The following is a 25,127-nucleotide window of genomic DNA, read 5'->3' as shown; positions in this document are numbered from 1 at the left end:
TAAATTGGGCTTTCTTAGAAAAAATCCAGCCTGGACCTCCTGATATTAAATCCAAGTAATCCTGATTGGCTTCTGGATGTCCCAGAGGGTTCTTAATTTCAATTTAGTATCAAGTCCTTGAAACCATATCTGCATCTTTTAGCCCCTGCTCTTTAATATTACCTCTTATTAAGCATTTGTTAACCAAATCCCCAGATTTCTTTTTCATAAATTATTGCTTAATCAGATCAACCCAATTCCATAATTAATTTTTAATGTAAAGGGAGATATTTTCATTCAGTTTTGTTAAATTTCTTGCAGATTTTATTACCTAGAGTCTGTTAACATGTCTTCAACATAATTTTTTTTTTGTCTTTTTGTCTTTTTAGAAAAGGGCCATACCTGAGGCATATGGAGGTTCTCAGGCTAGGGGTCTAATCGGAGCTCTAGCCGCCAGCCTATGCCACAATCACAACACCACCAGATCCAAGCCGTGTCTGCGACCTACACCACAGCTCATGGCAAGGCCGGATCCTTAACCCACTGAGAGAGGCCAGGGATCAAACCCGCAACCTCATGATTCCTAGTTGGATTTGTTAACCAGTGAGCCACGATGGGAACTCCATCTTCAACATAATTTTGGATCTTGCTTTCTACTGTCCTAGGTGCTCCTCTAAACTTTATAGCATCCGAAAAGTGAATCACTGTGGAGGTTACAAAATCTATAGACAGGCCTTTTAGACAGTATTCTTTTTAGCTTAAAATGACCAAAATCTACTTAAGTTTAAGCAAAAAGGAAATCTATCAGATGGAGACAGAGCTGTCTTATTGACCATGAGACAGTAAGGCCACAGGGCCAAGAGACAAGACAGAAAATGGGAAACCCTTAAGTGGGGGCAATCCTCCCCCTCCCCACCTTTTATGCTCTGTCTCAATCTCTCCACACCCACCCCTCACCCTCCCAATACTCCCTACACCCCCAACCTCCCATGCCTCCCACTGGCCCCTCCCTGAGTGCACACAGAACCACAGACCCACCAAGTACAGGTCAATGTAAAAGGACCTGCTCCCCTCCCCCAACTAAAACTCTTGACCCTGGGTTTGCATCCGGGCCTCAGGCCCCTTCCAGAGTAGCACTCCACTTGTGTCCCTGGCTTCCCATTAGCTCCGCCCCCACTGGTTCTGAGAACCTCCTCAGATATTGAAAGTCAATACCCTCCCTCTGGTCCCAGGCCAAGGCCCAACTTCTGTTTCCAGGAGACAGAAGCCTGGGTTATGTGTTGTCCTGGTTCAATAAAACGTGCCCAAGGGGACAAATTCAAGTAGAACAGACATGGCTCCCCAGAGCCATACTCTGTGGCTGTGCTGCTCTCAGGGACGTGCAGGTAATGCTGACAACCACGGGATGAGTAAATGCCCCAGGTTTGTCTAAAACAGAAATATCAGTGGTCACCAGATCCAAGTTTAAGAGATTATGGCTCAGGTCCCCCCCAGGTTCAAAGTAGGGGGGATGCTTTGGAGATGAAGAATGGAGTACAATTTAGTGGTTAAGTACACTGGCTTTGGAGTCAGGTTAGGGACTAAATTCTGATTCTGCCATGAACTAGGTATTTTAATCTTGGGCAAATTAATCTCTTTATACCTCAGTTTCCTCACCTAGAAAATGGCAAAAATAATAGCTAGTCTCACCAAGTAGTTGTAGACATTAAATGAGATTATTTATCGGGCTCCCTAGCTCTTGGCAAGCATTTGATAAATGTCAGCTATCATTATTAACATTGCATCATCATCGTTATCAACAGGGAGAAATAAATCTATACTGGTGAAATGAAAGGCAGTGGGTTTGACATAATACACCTATGCTTCAACCATGCCTTATTTTTTTTTGTGTATATATATATATAGTGTGTGTGTGTGTGTGTATATATATACACATACACACACACGCTATACAGGATAAAACATAAGATATACAGGATATACATACATAGGATACACATATAGGATATACACAGGACACATTTTATGTACATAAAATATAAGATATATAGGCTATAATAGGATATTTAGGATAATATATGTTAGGATATTTAGAATAATAAAAATATAACCTCCCTATAATTGGGCACTTCTAGTGTCAGGCACTGCTTGTCACCACACCCCTACAAGCACCTGCAGGCTTCTACAAGGAAATACTAAACACACAGCTCTCTAGAAATGCCAGCCTTGTCATGCTCTGGCGTGAGCCAAAAATCCTCTGGAAAAACAGTCCTTTTGTTTAAAATAGAAACTTTGAAGGGAGCCAAATTAGCACATGACAGATTACTGAATAGCCAGTTCTTCTGGAGGGGAAGGAAGAAAAAAACCCCTGTATTTCTGAAATGAAAGGGGGTACCAAAATTCACATTTCCTTTTTGGTAAAATCCTCCAGCCACGCTTGGCGCTACGCTAACCGAGTAGGCGATCTCACTTCATCACCACTTCACAAAAGACTTCCAAATTCACTGCGGCAGACACGGGCAAAATAAAAATGTTAAATACATCCTGGCTGGGAGGGGACTGAAGCCGCCACGCTCAATCAAAGGTTCGCAATAATAGGATTCATAAAAAAAAAAAAAAAAGACAGATGGGATTAGAAAATGTTGCAGGGAAGACTCTGGAATGAGATGAGCTCACAGCACCAGCCTGTCTTTTGTGGACCAGCACAATGATCCCTGAGTCAGACTGGATTAGGAAACCTCGCGACTAGGGGTTTAGAGAGAGGCCTCCGGTTCCCCAGCACCTTTGGGGAGAGAAGGCTGAAACGATGCATCAGATTTACAGCTGCAGTGATGAAAATATAGAAGTTTTCACCACCGTGATTCCTTCCAAAGGTGAGTAAAATTGCCCTTGACTCTTTCCTTAATGTGGCAGCTTCAGAGGAGGGTCAAGACAGTCACGTGCTGTTTTACTAGGTTTACAAGCCTCAGGTCCCTGAGGTCGGATAAGTCTCTGTTTTGATGGTGTTTGTGGTTGTTGTTTCTGAAAAGGAGGCACATGGATGAAGGTCAATCATTGAGAAAAAAATCCATCACGGGGAAAATGAGGGCAGTTAAAATACTCCCCATTTCACTTAATTCAATCCTGCTGACCCAATATGCTGACTGAAAGTGACAGCAAGCCATTGTTTTAGGAAAGAGAGATGAAAACGAAATTCCCAGGGCAGCTAGATAGATTCTTTCCTCTCCTCCAGGGAGCAAGTGGCTTTTGAAATGAGACAGCCGACTCAAAAGTATGATGTCTAACTGTGCCCTGAAATGTGAGGAGGGAGGCTGCCAGCGGCAGGCTCAAGTCCAGGGAAGTGGTCCAGTGATGGCCTGACCCCAGGGCTAGCTCCCAAAGTTAACCTGGAACCAGCACTGCCACGGGTGTGACTCTGTGAAAGCCCTGGTGCTCTGAGGTGAATGGTGTCAAGTCCTGGGAAGGGCTCTGGGCGACAGCTCGGAACCCAGGGGTTTGGGTCCTGGACAGCTCCCCCCACCCCCCACCCCCACTCCCCCACCCCCCCCCGGCAGAGCTGGACCCTCTCTCCAGCGCTCTGCACTCTCCCTGCCACCCCTGTCTTGCTGAGAGAGCTCGGGATGCCACTTAGCCCCTGGTCTCACTGTCAGATTGAACACGGAAGGCTGGGGGTCTGCTGGTGACCCCCTGTTCAAACGATGCCTTTCTTCTTCCCGTGTCAGCCACCGACAGGGCCACTGCTGGGGGAAGGGAGACAGCCTGGCCACAAAGAGACAGCCAACGGAACACAAATTAAGCGTTAGACATCTACTGCCAGTTAGAGGGAGAGGCAAAAAAGAGCGGGGAGTCACCCACGTGCTGAAGTTGGGACACTCTCTGGAGACTCTGGAACTTCCTGGAAAGTCAAAGCCAACCCTCTGACCCAGCAGTCCCACTTCTGTAAATACTCTCACACCTGGAGGCTCACAGGGGCACTGCGTTCCCAAGAACAACACAGAAAACCACCTAAATGTCCTTGAAGCGGGGAAGGGATAAAATGCAGTGTGGTCAGACTCTGTAATAGTCCAGAGCAGTCAACAGGGATGAAATACATCTATGTGTATGGACAGGTAGGTCTCAAAAGCATAACGCTGAGAGAAATAAAAGCAGGCTGAAAATTACATGTGTGTGATCATTATTAAATATGGAAATACAAAACAGTACTATGTATTGTTTATGGATATATATCTGGAGGAAAATATAAAAGACATAGGCTGGAAAGACTTAAAAGTCGGTGATATTACTATACTAGCCTTGGAGAGAGGGAAGGAAGTGGAATTGGGGAGGGTAAAAAGGGAACCAAACTTTGTCCTCTGATTTTCTTATTTCGTTTATATAAGAAAACAAATTGAAAGCAAATATGAAAAACGTTAAAATGTCTATTTTCTGTAAATTTTTCCATTTAAAAAAATCTTGAAGGAGAAAAACATCAAAGCTGAGTGGCCTTTTTAAATTAAAAACTTATTACGCAAATCAGGAGCAGTGTCATACTTCACCTGAAGAAAATCATTCAGAACAAGGCCTTTGCCCTCATTTGCTTAGCAGAGTAGTCAAGAGACCCATTGCTACTTCTGTGCTGTGTGACCTTGGGCAAGTACTTAACCTCTCTGGGCCTAAGTTTCCACTCTTGTTAAAAAAACAGAGCTAGATCTTAACCTCTCAAGGTTATTGGTCAGGAGTGGGGGGAATGAAATATAGATAAAGTATATAAAGCATCTAGAACAGTACCTGGCATGAAGTAAGAGTCATTAAATATATCAATGTGATTTCTATTTTTATTCCATATTTAGAGCAATGAATATATTTAGTCAAAGATAAATATTCAATCCTATGTCTCTTTCTTGCCATTTTTATTCATGGCCACCTCCTGGTATTAAACCAAAGAGTCATCAGTATTCACGGACATGTCAGACTCAGGAAGCTGTTCTCTAGAAAAGGAATATTTGCAGTTTCATTTGAGACTGTACATGGAAGAAGCCCACCTCTTCCTACACCCTATTTTGCCTCACCTTGCCTTCTCCAGAGCATCAAGCAGAGGGCTCTCAGTGGGAGAATTCAGTGCTAAGTCTTAAGTTACTGCTTATGAAAGAGATCAGTAATTCTCCATCCACTCCCATGGTCCCTGCCTGCAGAAACAGAGGCTGTGTGACTTTCTCTAACAGGGGTTATGATCCCCCTGTTATACACTCCCTCCCAGATGCTCCTGTTTAGTCAACATGCAATGATAATAACATAGACCAGAGCACAAGTTCAGCAGCCTGGCATTTAAAAGCACAGGCCTTGTTCCACCACCATGTGAACCCTCATCCTCAGTACCTACCTACAAAACAGAGTTAATGAGGAGACCCTCCCCCATAGGGCTGCTCTGAGGAGTGAATGAGAGAAGGAAATAAGCGTCACCTGGGAAAGCTCAATGTGTGCCACTGTCACGTTTATGGTGGTTGTGTTATATCCCTCTTTCCAACACACACACATATACACCATGGTTCTACGTAATACCTGTACATGTTTTTAGCTGAGCCATCTTAATACACCACAAAAATAAGGTTATGATGTTTTTTAAGCAAGTGTTATGGTGTTTAAGTATTTTAAAGGCACAAGTTGTATACTTTTACTTCCTAGAGAGGAGAGCCCTTTAAAGGAAAGATAAAGGCTGTGGTTTTACCATGAAATTATACCAGAAGTTATTTCCTGAAGCTCCCCAGTGGGTTTAATTCTAGGGGGAAGAGCACCACTGCATTCAGAGCTATTCTCTTGGGGTAAACAACGACAGAGGGGTTGGTGAGGGGAGTCGAGGAACAGCAGGGGGAAATAGAGGAAACTCCAGAAAGAGAACTCCTAAGGGAATCTCCAGTCCCCAGAGGTTAGCGCTCCCTCCTCCACCTGCCCTCATCGGGTAGTAATCACCACACTAATTCCTGAGAACTCACCCAGCCAGGTGGCCAAGGGCTTCATAAAGATCAGTTCACCAAACCCTCTCCACCACCCTCTGAGGTAGATGCTAGCTTGACTCCTATCTTCCAGGTGAGGAAAGTGAGGCTTAGAAAGGGCAAGCGGTCCGCTCAAGTCACATAGCGGGCAAGTGATCAAGTTCACAGTCACATCTAAGTCAAATGAGTTTGGAGCCCTGGCTCTTAACCAGCCCTCTGCACCCCTGGCTTCACAGCTGCTCTCCCTCCACAGAAAACAACAACAGGGCTCTCACCTGATCACTTATCTGATATGTGACAAGTCATTTCTGCTCTAGGCAAGGCAGTGGCTTGGCAGGATTTCACTTCACATAAATCAAGTAAATCCCTCTGGCATCAACGTGCAAAAGAGACGCCGGGGTGTCTCCACTTTCAACAACACACACACCTTTTTCCAACCCAGTAACTTTTTTCTGGTTGATTAAGTTTTTTTTTCCCTATTGTATTAAAACATGAATATAAATTTTACCATTTAGCCATTTTTTAAGAGCACAATTCAGTGGCATCAAGTACATTTACATCGTTGTACAACCATCACCATGATCCATTTTCTTAATTTTTTCATCTTTCTAAAACTGACACCCTGTACGCATTAAATAATCACTCCCCAGGCCCCCCTTCCTCCAGCCCCTGGTAGCCTCTTTTCTACTTTCTGTCTCTATGAATTTGACTAGGTGAGGTATCATACAAGCAGACTCATACAATATTTGCTTATTTCACTGAGCTAAATGTTCTCAAGGTTCATCCATGTCATAGCATGTATCAGAATTTTATTCTTTCTTTAGGCTAAATGATATCCCATTGTATGTCTATACCACGTTTAGTTTATCCATTCATTTGTTAATGGGCATTTGGGTTGTTTTCACCTTTCGGCTGCTATGAGTTTTGGTGCACTTAACCAAGTAACACCTAAAAGTGCAAGTGCACTCGCCTCTTCTTCCCATTGTCCTGCTCCAGGTGCAAACCCTCGCAGGACTGCTGCTCTCCATCAGCTTCACAGGGTTCTCTAACACCTTTCCTTTCTTTCTCTTTGCAGTGTCCAGTCCAGCCAGAAGAAGAGTCAAAAGCTCTCAGCATCTCTTAACCAAGAATGTAAGGAAATCTCAATTTTGATCCCTTTTACTGACTTGCATTTTTAAAAGCCCTATCTAGCTTCTTCCCTTCCCACTGCTCTCAACAACCAGGAAGATTTTCTATAGCCCATGTTGTCACTGCTGCATCCTTAATCCAAATAGCTGACAAAGGTCAGCCAGACAACAAACAGCCCTGAATGAGACCCCCTTCTTCTATCACTTTCTGCACAGACAGCAATTTTCATTTTATATGGACATTTTTTGGTCTTGATCAGAGTCCACAATATAGTGGGTATCTCTCCCCGACCTAAGTGTTCTCCTATTGTTGACATTTGCAAAGTGCCATTTTTTCGCTATTATAAATAGCAGTGCAATGAATCTGTAAAAAATACTGTTCTTTTGGATTAATTCTGTTGTGCACAGGCCTCAAAGTAGAATGAACAAGTAAAAGGATAGCAACAGTTTCATCCATCCATCCAATCTTTGCATTCCTACCACATGTAAAAGACACTGTGCTAGATGTGGAGGACAGAACAGTGATTTTTAAAGGATAGTTTCTGCTTGCAGTTTCATCACATATCACCAGGAATTCTGAACAACCGCCAGGTTTCCAACAATGCTTTACCATTAACCCCAACCCCACCAACATCAGCTCTCATTTTTTTGTATTATCTTTCACTACTTTAATAAGCACAGGCATTAGCTTAAAATTAGTTTACATGTCTTTAGAGACTGATTTTCTCATTTGATTTACAGATTCTTTTTTTTTTTTGGTCTTTCTAGAGCCACACACATGGCATATGGAGGTTCCCAGGCTAGGGGTCGAATCAGAGCTGTAGCCTCCAGCCTACACCACAGCCATAGTAACGCCAGATCCGAGCCAAGTCTGCAACCTACATCACAGCTCAGGGCAATGCCGGATTCTTAACCCACTGATCGAGGCCAGGGATCGAACCCGCAACCTCATGGTTCCTAGTCAGATTCATTTCTGCTGTGCCACGATGGGACTCCTGATTTACAGATTCTTTATATAAAAGCTGTCAATACATCTCTGTATCTTAATTTAAAGGTTTATTTAAACTGTTGTTTCCTCTTGATTATATTGGAGTTTCTATTTCTATCACAATTTCTTTTGTAGAACACCATTTTGAGTTTATAAGTATTCCAATTTTTTATTTTTATTTTATTTTTTTGTCTTTTTGCTATTTCTTGGGCCGCTCCCGCGGCATATGGAGGTTCCCAGGCTAGGGGTCTAATTGGAGCTGTAGCTGCCAGCCTACGCCAGAGCCACAGCAACTCGGGATCTGAGCCGCGTCTGCAACCTACACCACAGCTCACAGCAATGCCGGATCGTTAACCCACTGAGCAAGGCCAGGGACTGAACCCGCAACCTCATGGTTCCTAGTCGGATTCGTTAACCACTGCGCCACGACGGGAACTCCCTCCAATTTTTTTAAATCCTATTCTCCATTTAAAAAAAAAAAAAGTGTAAGTGTCCTGGGAATGACCTTGGATTTTAATCACTGTCGTTTGATATACATTTACATTTTAAATTCCCGAAGCAGTATGTGCCCAATACAAAATTTCAAACACTAAAAAGATATAAAATATAGAATCAGAAAATCCTGAGAAGCTGTAGAACATAGTGGTTAAGTACAGAGGCTAGAGTCAAACTGCCATTGCCCAGGGGTTTTTTTGTTTTGCTTTGGGTTTTTTTGTTTTGCCACCAAGTTCCCAGGCCAGTGGTCAAACCCGAGCCACAGCAGAGACCTGTGCCACGACAGTGATAATGCCAGATCCTTTACCAGCTGAGCCACCAGGGAACTCCCCATTTCCTAGTTTTAAACCCCAGAACTATCCATTTCTAGCTATGTGCCCTTGGACAAATTGCTGAGGCATTCTGGAACTCAACTTCCTCAGTATTAAAATGGGGATAATGAGAGGGCAAATCCCAAGAACCACCAGAAGAAGCATGTAAAGTGCTTAGTCCAGAGCCTGACACATACTGAGCATTCAATAAGCACCTGCATTTTAAGTGAAAATTTCTCATATACCAATATATAATTATCATGCTTTATTGCTCAGTAACTTACTGTTTTGTTTTCAACAAACATTTTGAACATATTTATATCCAATTAATACACATAGCTCTTCCCCATTCTTTATAGAGCCTGCATAGTATGCCACTGTATGAATAATATACTACAATTTTTTTTACCCAAACTAAGTCTGAAGGTTTTTTTGGACTATTTAATCAAATCATCGATAAGTGAGGTTTCCCCATTTTTTCCACTAAAATAAGGCCCCAAGAAATATTCAACATACTTTTTACACACTTATACAAATGCATATAAGCATAAATCATAGATATGAAAATTCTGGGTCATCAAATCAATACCTTATACTTTAGTTTACACAATGTTATATGTCAATTTTACCTCAATTTTTAAAAAGAAAGAAAATGCTCAAAGGATATGAACATTGAAAAAAATTTTATAGCCATTGCCAAACTCTTAGCAATTGTTTTAAAGTAACTTTACCAGAACTCCTTAGCTAATACTATATGGTATTAATGTCGTTAATCTTCGGCAATCTCATAGGTGAAAACCTCTTATTGTTTCAATTTGCATTTCTTTAGTGATTAATACCATTCTTCATCTTTTCTTAGATTTTGATATTTTTTCCCCCTATGGGTTAAAAGACACATCTTTTGCTCATCTTTCTGTCAGTTGTACATCTTTTTAAAAAATGACTTTTGAGGAGTTCCCGTCATGGCTCAGTGGTTAATGAATCCGACTAGGAACCATGGGGTTGCGGGTTCAATCCCTGGCCTTCCTCAGTGGGTTAAGGATCCGGCATTGCCCTGAGCTGTGGTGTAGGTTGCAGACTCAGCTCGGATCCCACGCTGCTGTGGCTGTGGCTGGCAGCTACAGCTCCGATTCAACCTCTAGCCTGGGAATCTCCATATGCCTTGGGAGCGGCCCAAGAAATGGCAAAAAGACAAAAAAAAAAAAAAAAGGACTTTTGAGACTATTTCATATATTAAGAAAGAGGGGCTTTTCGTGGGTTCTTTGATGTAGTGCAAGAAATTCTTATCTTTCTCTTATCTCTGAAAACTTAAGCCCATGGTCTGGAAGGAAAACACTCCTGACTTTCAAAAAGCAGTTGGTGCTACCAAAACTGGAAAGGCAAGGGGTGTTGGTGAGGTAATTCAGAGTTAGAGAACAGACCTTTCTGTCAAAGAGTTGAGTTTGACATTACAGATGGTCTCTGACTTACAATGGTTTGACTTTCATGATTTTCAGCTTTATGATGGTGCCAAAGCAAAATGCATTCAGAAACTGCACTTGGAATTTTGAATTTTGACCTTTTCCCAGGCTAGTGGTATACATACTCTTCTTGTGATGCTAGGCAGTACAGCAAGCTGCAGCTCCTGCCAGCCACATGATCATGAGGGTAAACAACTGATAGACCTACAACCACCCTGGACCCAGCCAGCCATCCCATCTTTCACTTTTAGTACAGTATTCAAGTAGTTGCCTGAGACAGTCAACCTTTATTATACAATAGGCTTTGTGTGAGATGATCTTGCCCAATTGAAGGCTGATATAAGTGTTCTCAGTATCTTTAAAGTAAGCTCAGCTAAGTTACGATATTTGATAGATTAGGTATATTAAATGCATTTTTGACTTACGCTATTTGGGGGTATATATCAGGATGTAACCCCACCGTACGTTAAGATCTGTACTTCTGGATCTGAAGGAGCCACAAAGCATTCATGACTCAGGGACAATCCCTCGTGAATCAGGAATATTTAGTTTGCAACCAAGTTCTTGCCTTGAATTTCTTTCTGCTACAGTGACAACACAAAATCTTTAACCCCTGCACCACAAGGGAACTCCTTGCCTTGAATTTCTAACAGTGTTTCTGTTTGAATCACCCTCATAGCAACACCTATTGGCTTCATAAGGACACAATTATGATTACAAAAGCTTAAAAGTAGAAACTAAAACATACTCTCCAGGAGTTAAATGGGAATTCTAGGGAAGAAATTTCTCAAGGGATTTAGAATCTAAACAAAGGAGACAACTCTCCATGGGGGAGGTGAAGCCCCCAAAACACGGGGCACCACCTCCTGGAATATCCAATTGACTTCAGCCAGGCTCCGTAGAAGTATACTCTCAGCTTTCCTGGGAATGGAAATTTTTGAGAAAGACTGCTATGTTTATGGTTTATGACCTTCCCTCTCTAAAACAGTTCTACTTCAAGGGAAAAAAAACGACTCAAGTAGATGAATACATATAAAAATTGCTTTTGATCAAAAACAAAAAATCAGAGGCTAGGGGCTTGTCTTCAAATATGCAGTCCAGATGAGACAGCTTAAAAAGGTCCTCTGGCCTTTGAGCTCTATTTGATTTTCCCTAACAGTCTGACTCATCCTTTGCTCATAAAACTCAGACCCAGCTGTACAGAACATTCAAACTAGAAAAGACAAGAAAGGTCTTAGCCCACCTAAAATGGGGAAACTGAGTCTCAGAGAAGAAAGAGTTGTCCATGGCCTTTTCTTTCCTCATCCAACTGGCTTTTGGCTTCTGAGCTCCCGAGAAATTGTTCCTATTCTGTAATTGCTCTAATGTCCCAACATTTATGACTTTATCCTGAAATTCTTATTTGCATCTATTCTCACCCCTTGAGCTACAACATGGATGTCAGGTTTTTTCCTTTACAAATATCTCTTTCCTCTCCGAACTGTCCTTAGTGTGGAAGTTTCCTCCCTCTCTAGACCCCTCGTAAGTTATATTTTCTCTTTCTACAGCCACACACTGTTCCTTCTCCAGACAATTTCATTACTTCCCCCCATTCCCTCTGATTCTTAGACAACTTTATTGACATCCTGTTCGTTCTGATGTCACGAACGTCGTAAGAATAGCTTAAAGGAATAAAGTTACACTAAAGTGTGGGTCAGTCGGGCCTCCCAAAGCAACGGAGCCATCATCACTGTGACTCACAGCCCCTTGATAATAAGCAGCAGTGCCACCATCAGGAAAGATGGACGAATGAGATTGCAAATGTCACATTCTTCCCAGACTTCAACCTTGTGGAGGAGGGATCTGCCTGGAGATCTGCTGATCTTTCCAAATGCTCTGTGAACAATTAATTGCACTTGAAAATTCTTACCTAGATGTCAGCACTTCTGTGGGTCTTATGAAAAGCACTCACTTAGGAATCATGAAACCATGGTCTTTGTCCAGGCTCTGCCCCTTATAGCTCTGTGACCTTATGGACAGCTGCCCTTGGCCTCAGTGTCCCTGTTTGTAAAATCAGGGAGTTGGGCTAGAACTTTCCTAAAATCATGACGCTGCTCCATTACCTAGGTCTCATCTGTCTTCCTCCTTAGCAGCCCCAGGTCTCTGATCTGAGCCCAACAGGAGAGCATAAATTTCCAGAGTGAAGCTGTTGCACAAATACATTCCCTACTTCCAGGAAGCAATTTGCTGACCTCGAAAAGGGAAACCCCTTGGGAGTTCCCCTCATGGCTGAGTGGTTAACTAATCTGACTAGTAACCATGAGATTGCAGGTTCGATCCCCAGCCTTGCTCAGTGGGTTAAGGATCCGGCATTGCCCTGAACTGTGGTGTAGGTTGCAGATGGGGCTCAGATCCCGCGTTGCTGTGGCTCTGGCATAGGCCGGCGGCTACAGCTCTGATTGGACCCCTAGCCTGGGAACTTCCATATGCCACAGGAGCGGCCCAAGAAATGGCAAAAAGACAAAAAAAAAAAAAAGGGAAACCCTTTAAACCCTTGTCTCCCCTTTGCTCCTTCCCCATTCCCCAATCTCACCCTTAGGTTGCTAAAGAACCTGCCCTCAGACCAGTTTGATCTCAGACACCACCAGCAGCAGCCAGCTGGCCGGCATAGTGTCCTACAGATGAGAATATAAATCAGGCTGTGAGGAGGGTTTCAGGAGGCCCCAACCACGCATCCAGCCCGCCTTCCCTGGTGCTGGCCCAATGCACTGCCCTGGGCCCTCTCGCTGCCTCTGGATTGTGGGGAATGAGAACTGAGCACTAAGCAAGCCAAGGCAGGGAGCTCTTCCTTCCTAGCTGAGCCCTTTCCTCTTTATTTTGCGGGCCCAGAAGACCCCCTGCTGAGGGACTAGGCCAGAAGTCACGTCCTGGGAAGTAACCCGCCTCCCTCCAGCGGAGGGGCGGGTGGGGCAGACAGCAAAGGAATGGCAGAGGTGGGGGTTCTGGTTCCTAAAAGGGAACGGTGGCTTCCCTTTCAGAGCAGGAAATGCTGGGCCTCCCCCGGGCTCCTCAGGCTTTCATGTGCTGTCTTACTTCCTCCTTCTACAAGATGGCTCTCAGAGCACGCCAAGGCCTCACTCCTCCACAGAGGAAAGCTGAGAATGAAAATAACATTCCGAATACCTTCCTTCCCCGCGCAGGTGGTGATCGAGTCGGACCTTTACACGCCGCGGCCCCTGGAGCTGCTGCCGCACCGCAGCGAGCGCCGCGACGGCGAGGCCCGCAGGCCCGGACGGTTCCAGAACGCGCGGCAGCAGGGACCCCACCCGGCCAAGACCCCCACCAGGCCTGGTACGTGCGTCGCGGCCCGGGTCCCTGGAACCTCCCTGGGGGGCACTGGGCCACTTAGGGCAGCTGCCACGGTGTCTACGTCCCCGCTGTGGTCAGCCTTGGCGTCCTCCGGCGCGCCACGTGGTGCGTATGCGGCTCCCACCCTCAGCGCACGTGCTCTCGGGCCCCGCAGAGCAGCCCCGGCAAAACCCCTTCTTCCTTAAAACACTCGCTTCTGGGTCTGTGTAATGAGCAAGGATGCTTTCATCTACCACCCAGCTCCACGGGCAGTCCTGCTGGACTGAGGAAATAAAAATCATTCTCTTTGGGGGGAGAGGAAACTACTGTAGGCATGACTCATGAAGCAAAAGAAGCTTACGTTATTCCATGGTGTGTGTGTGTGTGTGTGAGAGAGATCACACAGGCTCTTTATCAACTGCCATCTTAAAATCTCACCATTTTAAATTTGCATGACTTAAGTCCTTTCAACCACCTATAAAAAGAATTTTGAGGCAGATTTGTTTTGAAAGCTGGAAACATCAGGGTCTTACCTGCCACACTATTTTAAAAATGGTTCCCACCCCCACACTGTGAAACAGGAATCTGTCTAGCCTGCTGAAGTCTGAAATGGTATTTTGCTTTTAATTCCTGGTTTAGGTTATTTCTCTTATGCCCACGGCCTAAAGGTATTCATATTTTTAACTCCAAAAATACACAAAGTCTTGGACATCTTTTCCAAAGCTTTTAGGTGTCAACATCTTTGTTAAAAGAACTGAAATTAGAATCCATTGAGTAGTCTCCTCATGCATCCATCTTCTCTCTTTCTAAGGTTTCTTTGGTCACTAACACCCTGACCCTGTTTTTATGATCCTACATATAAGAACACATAAGTCAAGCTATATTCTCTCGTTAAGTGATTACATATATACATTTTTGTGGAGAGTGAAAGCATTAGGAAAACCACAATCTGCCTTGCAAATTAAGAGGAGATAATTTTTCTCTATATATAGGTGGGTGGGTGGAAGAGTGCATGTGTGTAGAAAGAAAAAGAATATCTTCTCTACCAAATCACAAAAGAAATTTAGAGCCATGTTTCTGAAATTTTAACATGCAAAAGAATCACCTGGGAATCTTGTTGTTAATGCAGATTCTAATTCAGTAGGACTGAGTAGGACCCCAGATTTTGTTTCTCTTAAGCCTTCAGGTGATGCTTGTTGATGTTGGTCCAAGGACAATATACTGATTAGCAAAGATTCAGAGATGATCTGTGGGTGGTTCTCAAAGTGGCATCCCTGGAGAAGCAGAGCCACCTGGGAACTTCCTGGAAACGTAAGTTTTGGGTCCCACCCAAGACCTACTGAATCAAATCCCAGGGTGGGGCCAGCTCCCATGTGATTCTAATGCACCCTGAAGGTAGAGACCCACCGATCTACTGCAAGCACCCCCAGCTGATACACAGAAGAGGCAACCTATCCAAGGTCACACTGCTCAATAGTGACAGAACTGAAATTAAATCTCAGGTCTCCTGATTTCCTAGCTAATTGCCTCTTTCCCCCAGAGAATAATGTCTTCCCATTTTAGGGGCTACTTTCCTCCCTAATGAGCTTATGGAAGCTTGGTCTGGAAAAGGAGAACAGTAAATTATGAAATGGAGAGAGTCTGCCCACTGTGTGACAGTCAGCTCATGCAGAAAATGTGCTAGTCAAGTTTAAAAAAAAAAAAGATGGAGCTGGGCATTGATTCAGTTCCTTCAACTCCCACAATCTGACAGATTCCAGAGGGATTGAGAGGGAGGGGTCTCCTGAGTCAAAGCCAGACTCCTGTGCTCTCCACAGGAAAGGCTTGGCACCGGCCTGGCGCATGAATCTTCATCCTCCCATCAGAAGGCTGTGTGTCTCCTTGTGCATCTGGAGACCTGTTTCTTTTCTGAGCTACAGGAGACCGCTCCTAGATGCCATAACCTGCTCACATGGGAGAAATCTGCTCTGAGAACCTTGGAAATAGTAGGGATTCTGAAGGCAGAGGCCCGGCTGAGACACACTCTCATCCTGAAGCCTTGAACGGATGAGCCTCGACTGCCCAAAAAGGGCACACCCCACCACCCAGGCCTGGGGGAACTGGCTTCCGGTGGTACCTCTCCACCAAGATGTCCTTGGACAGCTCAGAGTCAGCTTGTTCAAACGGAACTCGTCTTCCATCTTCAAACCTCTCTTCCTTTCCCAGCTGTGGCCACTCTCCATCTTTCCAGCAAGCTGCTGAGATGTTGTCCTCCCCACCCCAACTCCCCACACTAACCACTGACAGTGTCAGCTCCTCTGTAATCAGTCTCTCTCCTTCTTGGTCCCTGCCTCGGGCTACCTGGGCCGCACTCCCTTCATCCCTGTGTGTGGCGGCCAATCCCAGCCCTCAGCTCCCAGGTCCTCTCTCTCCACAAAGCTACTAGAGGGTCTCCTCCGAAAGCAGAATTTGCCTTTGTCATCCCTCTGCTTTAAACACTATGTCCTCCCCACTCCCAACCAGCCTCCAGACCATGCCCAAGGCCCTCAAGGACCCCCTCCTATGACACCCCTGTCCCTGCCAATCCATACACAGAACAACCCTGAGCTGTGGAGTAACTGACCCCTCATTATATTCTGTTATGTTCCAGACCTTCGTTGATACTCCTCTCTACACACTGCCTTCCCTGTATCTCTCCACCTGGCAACTCCCATTAGGGTTGGGGGGGGGGGGTCCCAAGCTCAAGTTTCCCCAGCCGTGCAAGACCACCTTGAAGATCAGCCTGCCATTCCCCAGATCATCCTTACCTGGTTCATGAGAATTGCCATGTGTCTCTTAAAGCCTCCATTTCATCTAGAAAGGGTTGTGGTGGGGATTAAATGAGATAATGTTTCTATTTTACATTTAGCACAGCACCTGACACAGTAAATACTCAGAAATATGAGCTATTGTCATTACTGCTGCCAGAGCCCTGCACATTCTGGTGGGATCTTGGTAGTCCTGTAACTTCATTTTATTGGCATTGGGATGTTTTCCTCAAGGTGGGCAGTTTTCTATTTTCTGTGGTCTGATAGGATGGGGCTCCTCCAGGAACATCGGCCCCAGGAGGGCCTTGACTGAAAGCCAGCTTCCCCCACTATCACCAGCTACCTCGGCCCAACACCTGGATTTGCAGAAGTGGGTCGGGCCTCTGAAATAAAGGCATAGAAAGTTCTTATGTGCACCTCATGCCCAGGTCTTGGGACTCAAAACTCCAGTCCTTGCACAGGATGAGGCTTACTTCCTACAGCAGGCAGGACTTTGGGCTCATTTTCATAGAGGGCTGTCCAGGAGCAATTAAGTGATTGATCCCAGCTGTAAAGACTTAACTGTGATAGGAGTTCCCATCGTGGCTCAGCGGTTAACAAACCCAACTAGCATCCATGAAGACGTGCGTTCGATCCCTGGCCTCACTCAGTGGGGTAAGGATCCAGCGTTGCCATGAGCTGTGGTGTGGGTCTCAGACACTGCTCGGATCCCGCGTTGCTGTGGCTGTGGCCGGCAGCTACACCTCTGATTGGGCCCCTAGCCTGGGAACTTCCATATGCTGTGGTGCGGCCCTAAAAATACAAAAAAAAAAAAAAAAAAAGACAACTGTGATAACCTCTTGTCATCTGGCGCCTTAGGAAAGAAGGAAGAGCTAAAGGCACATCCTCTGAGCACCTACAGCAGGCAGACGTACTGAACACCTGAACACACGTGACCTCATTAGACCTTGGTTCTAGCCCCCCACCACCCGAGTGCCAGGGGTGTAGGTGACCCACTCAACTGTTGCCTACTGTGTGATTTTGCTGCTCGGTATGAAGGCCACTAGAAATTCCCGCCTTGTGATTGATCAGCTAAGGGGCTGATTGATGCAGAAGCAGGGGGAGGTGGAACCCAGAGCACCACTGAGTAATGTCCCCTCAACTTTGCAGGTGGTATTTCTGAACCCAAGTCGGCAAATCTGTGTGGCAGTCGAGCCTATGGAAAAGCTTTGGTAAGTAAGAGTAGCCTGGTTAGTTGTATATGCTGTGCTTTAAACTTCCTACCCTTCCTTTGCCATGAAGAGACTACATGTCCTGTGTCCAGGTCTGAGGATTACTAGCAAAGCGTAGCTGGGGGTACTTTGCTCCTGAAGTCTGTCAGCTGGTGACACACCGCCAGCTGCCATAGATTCAGCTCTTAGGCAAACAGGATGAATTACCTAGGGGACACCCAAACAGCGGGGGGAAGAAGTTCAGTGGATGTGCCTGACGAATTCCCAGGCAGCTACAGGGGTAAAGAGCTGCAGGTGTCCTGAGTGCTGTGAAAACACAAGATACCACCATCTGCAGAGGGCATGTGCTCCAGGTCAGGTTCTCTGGAAGCTGACTCTGAGGTGTGGGGCTTGGGGTATGCAACCAGGGCAGGGGGGGCGGGGGTGTCAGCAGAGGGGACCGCTGAACCACCATGCAAGATGGGAGCTCTGGAACAAGTGTCTATCTGGGTTGTCCAAGTTGGACCCAGGGGACAAAGCTTTATGTTTTCTCCTTGTTCTGTCATAGCTTGTTGGCTGATACCTTGGGCAAGGTGACTCTGCAGCCAAGGACTCCTGAGGGAACTGAGAGCCACCTGCTGCCCACCCTCCCCCAGTTGGGTGGCTTGTCCTTCCATGAAGGGGGGATCAGGCAGTGCCTCTCTGGGTCTAGATCAGCATCACCCTGAAAAAGCACATCTCAGCATCGTCTCCTGGGTGTGAATGTGGGTACCCTCTGGGCTGGCACTGAAGGGGCAGAGTGGTGAGGTCAGCTTGAACATACTGGGAGGCATCAGCTCTCAAAACTCATGGATCAGGAGAACTAGAGGAGACTGGAGGAGTACCTGGGTCCACCCCGTCCTTATGGAACAAACTGGACAGAGATGTGAGCACTTCTCTCCTGATCTGTGCGGGAAATCTGATCCAGTTATCATGGGTACATCATCCCTGTACTGAGAAAACCACCCAAAGGGCAGGGAAGGGACAGTTGGGGGCCCCCCATCCCAACCTAGTACCCAGGGGAAGCTGAGGATGGCTAGGCTGCCACCACAAACTGAATGCAAGCTGTTGGGCTGTGACAGCTGCAAGCTGGCTGAGCCCAAAAGGTTGAGGGGAAGAGGGCAGCTCACCACCTTGGATTGCCTGCCCCCAGCCCCAGGCTGGCCTCAAACAGTGCTCTTGGCCAAGAGGTAGCTGCAGCTGGCAGGCTAAGGCCAGGTGGGGCGGGACAGGATGGTGATGGGGACATGGTCACAAAGGAGAGACACCAACAGTGCAGAGGACATAGAGGCAACATGACTGACCATTTTTCCTGGGCCTGAGACGTGTGACTGGGGTCCTGCAGCTCCCTGGAGGCCCCCTCTCCCAGGGCTGAGAGCAAGTCAGAGCTCATGCAGCGAAAACTGATTGGACGCTGAAATGCACTGGAGGGAATGGGATGGACAGGGGCAGGGAAGAAGCATGGTGCCAGGACTGCTGGCACAGTGGGCAGGGACAGCTCCCGAGAAGCCACAAGGTGGCACAGTAACTCTGCCCACAACCTTTGGCCCGCTGGTGAAGCCTAGTGTCCTCGACCTGGAATTTCCCAGCAATTCCAGGAATGTGGTGACCTTAAGCTTGCCCTGCGGCTTGGGGTAGAAGAGCAGAGCCCAGGTCCACTGACTGAACAAACTCTGGACTTAGCCCTGCTCAGGCGGCAGTTCCTTCTCATTCACCCCATGTTTTTTAAGCACTCACCACCTCCTTTCAGCCCCTGTCGCACCAAGCCATTTCCGAGGAGACTGCACCAGCATAGGGAACAAGTAGAGAACCCTAAACAGAATTGATGGGGTGCCAAAGTGTGTCCCATAGGAGCTCAGTGCTGTGGGGACAAGAGACAGAGAGAAACCAACCTGGCCACTTCCTGGAGGAAGTGCCCTTGAAGGGCAGACACAGATGAGGCTGGACCCAGAGAGGGGAGGACGCAGAGCTGTGTGTGAGCATCAGGAAAGGCAGGGCAGCCCTGCTGGGACTGCAGTTGGTACCCGTGGGGGAAAACAGAAGGCAGAAAAGGTGGGGTCTAGTTTTGAGGAGCCTTGAAGAGCAGGGCGCAGAGTTGGCCTCTGTTCACCCTACAGCGGGGAGAGCCTGCGAATCCAGGAGGGGCCCCGGGTATGTGGTGGGTCTGGTGGGAAGCATGGAGGTGCCAGGTGACTGGTCCTACAGGGTGCAGCAGAGGAAAGGGATGGCACTAACCTCTGCAGTATTTCAAACCAAGAATCTGCAGGATTTGGAGTTCCTGTTGTGGCTCAGCGGGTTCCAAACCTGACTTGTATCCATGAGGACACAGGTTTGATTCCTGGCCTTGCTCAGTGGGTTAAGGATCCGGTGTTTCCAGGAGCTTGGCTCGGATCTGGTGCTGCTGTGGCTGTGGTGTAGGCTGGCAGCTATAGCTCCGATTCAACCCCTAGCCTGGGAACTTACACATGCTGCAGATATGGCCCTGAAAAAAGAAAAAAAAATCTGTAGGATTTGACAACAAAGTGGACAGACCATGGGGTACGAGGGGGACAGAGGGCTGGGGTTAGACTGCATTGCTGTCTTTCAAGTTTCTCTAGGTGGGTCGTTCTCACAGTGGAGTCCTGGACTAGCACTTAGGAACTTGTTAGAAGTGCAGATTCTCAGGCCAACATCAACACCTACTGAATCAGAAGCCTGGGTGGGCTCAGCAATTGTTAACAAACCCTCCCAGGGGTGTCTGGCGTGAGGACCACTGCCCTAGTTTGACGGTGGTTCAGTCTAGCTGATGCCCTTTCCAGAGGCTCCAGGCAATGTCAGCACCAGGAACACGGCAACATCCTCACACTCCCTTCTCACAACCCAGATGCCTCCGGTGGCCCGGATCTCCGTGAAAGCCCCTGCTGTCCTGGAGGCGGCAGCCCCAGGCTTGGAGAATGGAGCTGTTCTGACCAGAGGGTAAGTGCTGCGCCCCGGCTGCCTCGGCTCCCCTCCTGTGCTGCTTCTGTGGCTGAGGAGGAACAGGTGGCCCGGTTGACAGTCTCAGAGATGCTCAGACAAAATCCGTGCCAGCTGTAAATTACCTTTAATGAGGGCAATAATCCTGGGTCTGTAGTGCCTCATCAACTGTTTCCCTAGGATTAAGCTGCAGTGTTTGTGATGGTTTCCACTTCATTAACGCCACTCTTTAAACTTGGAGAAGTGTCATTTGGGAGGATTTTTGGTTAATTAGATAAATGTAATCACAGGCCGTATTCACAGCCTCCCAAAGGCATGCTGGTGTCAGAAATGCCTCATAAATTTGGTTACGGCCCTGCCCAGGTAAAAAGTACAGAAGATACAGATGTTTCAAACCAAACTGATAACCCCCATGTTACTATTAAATCTGATCCAGGACCAGCTGCTGGAGTAGCAGAGGGATAATCCCCCAGCTGCCTTCAGTGGGGGCACTAAGAAGGTGACAAGCAAGGGTCTTAAACTCAGTTCATTGTGTCCCTTTGCACCACCACCACCATCCTCTAGGCTGGAGGGAGCAGAAAGTGACTTCGGGGATGAGGAAGGGTGTGGGCTCTGCACTCAGGTCCACCTGCTTGCTGGGCACCGCCACTGACGTGCCATGACTTCAGGCAAGTTATTCAGACCTCCAGGTCCTCATTTATTTAAAAACAAACCCCTAAAGTGGGGATAATAATAGATCATAAATAGTATCCCTCTGGAGGGGTTCCTTTGAGAACTGGATGAGACTGTATGAAGAGCTTAGCCACTGTTGCATCATTTTCCAAGCAGTTTACAATCTGGGAGGGAAGCTTGGGAAGGGCTGGATGCTCACACATAGGGGGCCATGTGCTCCAGTATCCACACGCAGGGTGCACACCTTGAAAGCTGAGGGAGTTAAAGGAGGGACAGACCGGTGTGAAGCCCTATGAGATGAAAGACAGCCTTCTAGAATGAATGATAAAAACGAAGTCAGTGTATTGGGACCTAATTGAAGAAGAGTGAGAAAACTGTTTGGATTGTGTTAAGTTCTAGAAGCAAACTTCGGTGAGAGGCAGGGGCTGTGGCTGGCTACTAGGGTAACCAGCCCTGAGCCTCAAGACAGGCCCACTTTCCATCCACACCACTGCATTGCAAAGGGGTCTAAATGGCCCCTTTCTCACTAAGCTTAGACATGCTCACTTCCAACTGCTCCTGGACCCCAGCTGTTGAAAGAAAATGAAGGCCATTTCTTTCACCAAAGGGGAGCAAGGAAGGAGAAAAATGAACAGTTTTTGAGGTTGACAGTGTGCTGGACACTTATTTTCCTCCGCACAAAGCCCCGGGAGTTGGCTGAAATTATCCTCATTTTGCACATGAGGAAACTGAGGCTGGTTGAGGTGAGGCCCACACAGTAAGTGGGGAGTGGGATTCAGCCCCAGGCATCCTTCACTTTCCACCAAGAAGGTAACACATGCGCAGAGGTGGGAGGGGCGGGATAGTAGAGTTTGGAACAAGAGCAGAACTTGAGATCCCTGAGCCAGCGTGCCCAAGGCCACCTCCTGCCCTCACCCATGCAAAGGCCGTTCCCAACCCCCCACCCTGGTCACAGGAGGTGTGAGCGGAGGAGCAAAGGCTCTGGTTGCTCTTCTTGGGGACAACAATTAGCAGTCAGGCTCAGCAAAGTGACTGTCCTCCCCACCCACCCCTGGCTTTTTTGTAGGTCCAGAAACCTCAAGAAGATGACTGAAGAGTACCCAACCCTCCCTCAGGGAGCAGAAGCCTCCCTACCGCTGACAGGCAGTGCTTCCTGCAGTGTCCCCAGCATCCTCCGGAAGATGTGGAGCAGGCACAAGAAGAAGTCTGAATACGTGGGAGCTACCAACAGCGCCTTTGAGGCCGACTAAGGTGAGCCTCCCCAGGGGCCCTGAGTTCACAGCAAGGGGAGGAAGCTTCTGGATCAGAACTGAGCCACCTTCACCTCTGCTAGCGGCTGCTCCACGCGCATCACCCTCCAGTACCAACTGATCGCCTGGCTTAGGACATGGAAAGGAACTTCTCTCGAAGGCAAAAGAAAACTGTTCCTCCTTAGAATCCATAAAGCCATTGGTCTGAAAGTGACTTGGGAGGTCACAAAATTTCTATAGCTGTGTATTGAAGCAGAACTGCACCAAAACCAAACGTTCACAACCCATTTTAAGACCTCCAAGGAAGGAAGCAGGCAATTCCTCAGTCTTCCTTATGAGTTGTTCTAATTTCTGGTTATAGATGAAAGAGTTTGATGTTTGAGGCGCTTGTACACAATGATTCTCACTGTTCCTGTTACCATATTTATTTCATCTTGATGCGGTACAATTTTTAGTGATGAAGCGCTGTATATATTAGTAGTTCTAATATTCACTCGAGGGTATCATGAAGATGGGTTTCGATGGGCATGATTGCATGAATTCTCTATTCTTTACATGCGGATTTTTCTACAGAAAAACATGATTTAAAATTTTGAATGCCAGTGTTTTCTGAAGTGCCATAATCTAGTGGAATTAATAATACCTTGCTTTGGTATAATTACTTTAACTTCTGAAAGCAGTCTCCCATCCATTACCTCTTACATTCACAAAGTCCCTGTTAAAGCACAGTTGTTCTCAACCTACAGGTGGGGAAGCCAAGGCCTAAAGAGGTCATGTGACTAGATACCAGCTAGTGGACTCAACTTTTCCACTAGACTTCTTGCATTGCCTAATCTAGCAACTGATATGAGGACAGTTTTGAGGGGTAGGACTAAGTCTGTGGGGACAATCTTTGAAGGAAAGAATTTGACAAAGTTAGAACAAGTAAACAATATAAGTCATGTATTACACTGAACAAGAAGAAATTCTTGTTTTTGTAGGTCAAAATAATTATCAATTTCACATGGTTCAATCTAATGTATAATATTATACTTTCCCTCTTTCAATGGAAATGTCATCATTAATTCTATTGTCAAAATCAGTAGCCTGAAAATACCATGATAATGATAGCTACCATTTATTAAATGCCTACTATGTCTTGGGAGTGATACTGAGCACTTTACACGCATTATGCCAATCTTTCTATTCACTCTGAGTTTAGGTGGCCTTCCCCCTTTACTAGACACATCTTCAAAGCAGTTAAATGGTTAGTCTGAAGGCACCTAACCCATACAGGTGTCTGGCTCCAATGCCTGTGTTCTGTCTACTCCTTCATACAAAATTTTCAGAACATAGAGACGAACCAAGGTTAGTAAATAATTTTCATCTCAAAGGCTAAACATAATTGATTGGCACACGCTGCCTAGAGTGCTGGGAAGCTGGAATCTGAAAGAAAGGAGTGCAGTGATCAACTGCCTGTGGAGCAGAGTAGTGGCATATGCCTATCGTATATGTGTCACCGGTGGCCTCAACTCTGCCCTCAGAAGGCTTGTTTTCTAACTCAGAAGCTTAAACTAATCCAATCCACTTAACCAGCAACTCCATGGTAAAATGTAGTCTAAGACTAGGTTGGAAATTGCCTCTTCTTGGTACAAAGAGGACTTTGGCCACATTGCTGGCCTCAGACTCCACTGTTATTCCTATGCTGCTGCTCTGTGGCCACGTGGTTTTTTTGCCCTTTAAATTACCTGCTTCCATATCTCCAGGTGAAATAAATGTAAGAAGGCCTGGGGTGGGGGCAGAAAAGAGGCCACCTGGCTGGCCTCTGCTCCTCAGCCATTGTTTTAGACTCTGAACAGCCCACCCTTCCACTGGAATGTGATTTGGAGATCTGAGCATCAAGTGCTCTTTCAATGAGGGCCTAAAGTCCACAGTATAAAGGGGCCCAGGACAAAGGTGATTTCCACTGGACCTATTAGAGTATCCTATGACTATTTATCTTATTTACTTTAGAGCTAATGTCCTTCTATTTATATATGGCAGCTGGGGGTCCATGTAGGATGGAGCTTATTTATTTTTTAATTTGATTGTTTCATGATGAAGTGTTTGCCTTGTACAGAACATCTTAATTGGCCAATTCTAATAAAAATAAAGTATGCTTTGTTTGTGACATTAATCAGTCGCCACAGAGTATGCCTGCGGCTCCTTCACTGGATGCGAGGTCTTTCACACAGGGAAAGAATTATGCCTCTGGACCTCATTGCTTCTTTTCCTAAATGAAAAGGACTGTGAGAAAGAACCCAGAGTGTTCTTTCCATCCTCAGGCAACGTCTGGTTTTGATATTACAGGCCCTGCCCACAGTCACCGAGGCCATTTCTGATGGGGCCTGGCCTGGCCCGACCGGTGCTCTCAGGGCTCGCCCTCCTCCCCATCACAAGCCCCAGGGGGCCCAGCGGCCGTCACTCTGTGCCCACCTCAGGGTCAGCCTCTCTGGAGACTGCCCCCGTGACTCACGTCACAGCCACTTGCAGAAGGACGCCAAGGCTGGCTGCAGACGACTGCCCGGGAATGACGGAGCCAGAGGCAACAGGGATTCCAA

At 46.5% G+C, this 25,127-nt stretch overlaps 1 protein-coding gene across 1 annotated transcript; it reads left to right on the top strand.

Annotated features, from left to right (window-relative positions):
- The first annotated feature begins 2,345 nt into the window (after positions 1-2,345).
- VXN (vexin) lies at positions 2,346-24,703 on the top strand. Its single transcript, XM_047783827.1, has 6 exons — positions 2,346-2,852; positions 7,024-7,079; positions 13,509-13,659; positions 17,592-17,653; positions 20,535-20,626; positions 22,365-24,703. The coding sequence occupies exons 1-6, from the start codon at positions 2,786-2,788 to the stop codon at positions 22,546-22,548; spliced, it is 612 nt and encodes a 203-aa protein (XP_047639783.1). The 5' UTR covers positions 2,346-2,785; the 3' UTR covers positions 22,549-24,703.
- The last annotated feature ends 424 nt before the right edge of the window (positions 24,704-25,127 follow it).

This window comes from Phacochoerus africanus, chromosome 6 (genome assembly GCF_016906955.1).
Source record: "Phacochoerus africanus isolate WHEZ1 chromosome 6, ROS_Pafr_v1, whole genome shotgun sequence".
Classification (NCBI taxonomy): domain Eukaryota; kingdom Metazoa; phylum Chordata; class Mammalia; order Artiodactyla; family Suidae; genus Phacochoerus; species Phacochoerus africanus.
Note: the sequence above shows the minus strand (reverse complement) of the source record. Positions and strands in the feature narration are given on the sequence as shown.

Excerpts from the sequence above, each read along its gene's own strand:
- VXN (XM_047783827.1), top strand. The coding sequence starts at position 2,786 with ATGCATCAGATTTACAGCTGCAGTGATGAAAATATAGAAGTTTTCACC. Across the intron at positions 13,660-17,591 it reads CAAGACCCCCACCAGGCCTG|GTGGTATTTCTGAACCCAAG; the intron begins GTACGTGCGTCG and ends TCAACTTTGCAG. Across the intron at positions 17,654-20,534 it reads GAGCCTATGGAAAAGCTTTG|ATGCCTCCGGTGGCCCGGAT; the intron begins GTAAGTAAGAGT and ends CTCACAACCCAG.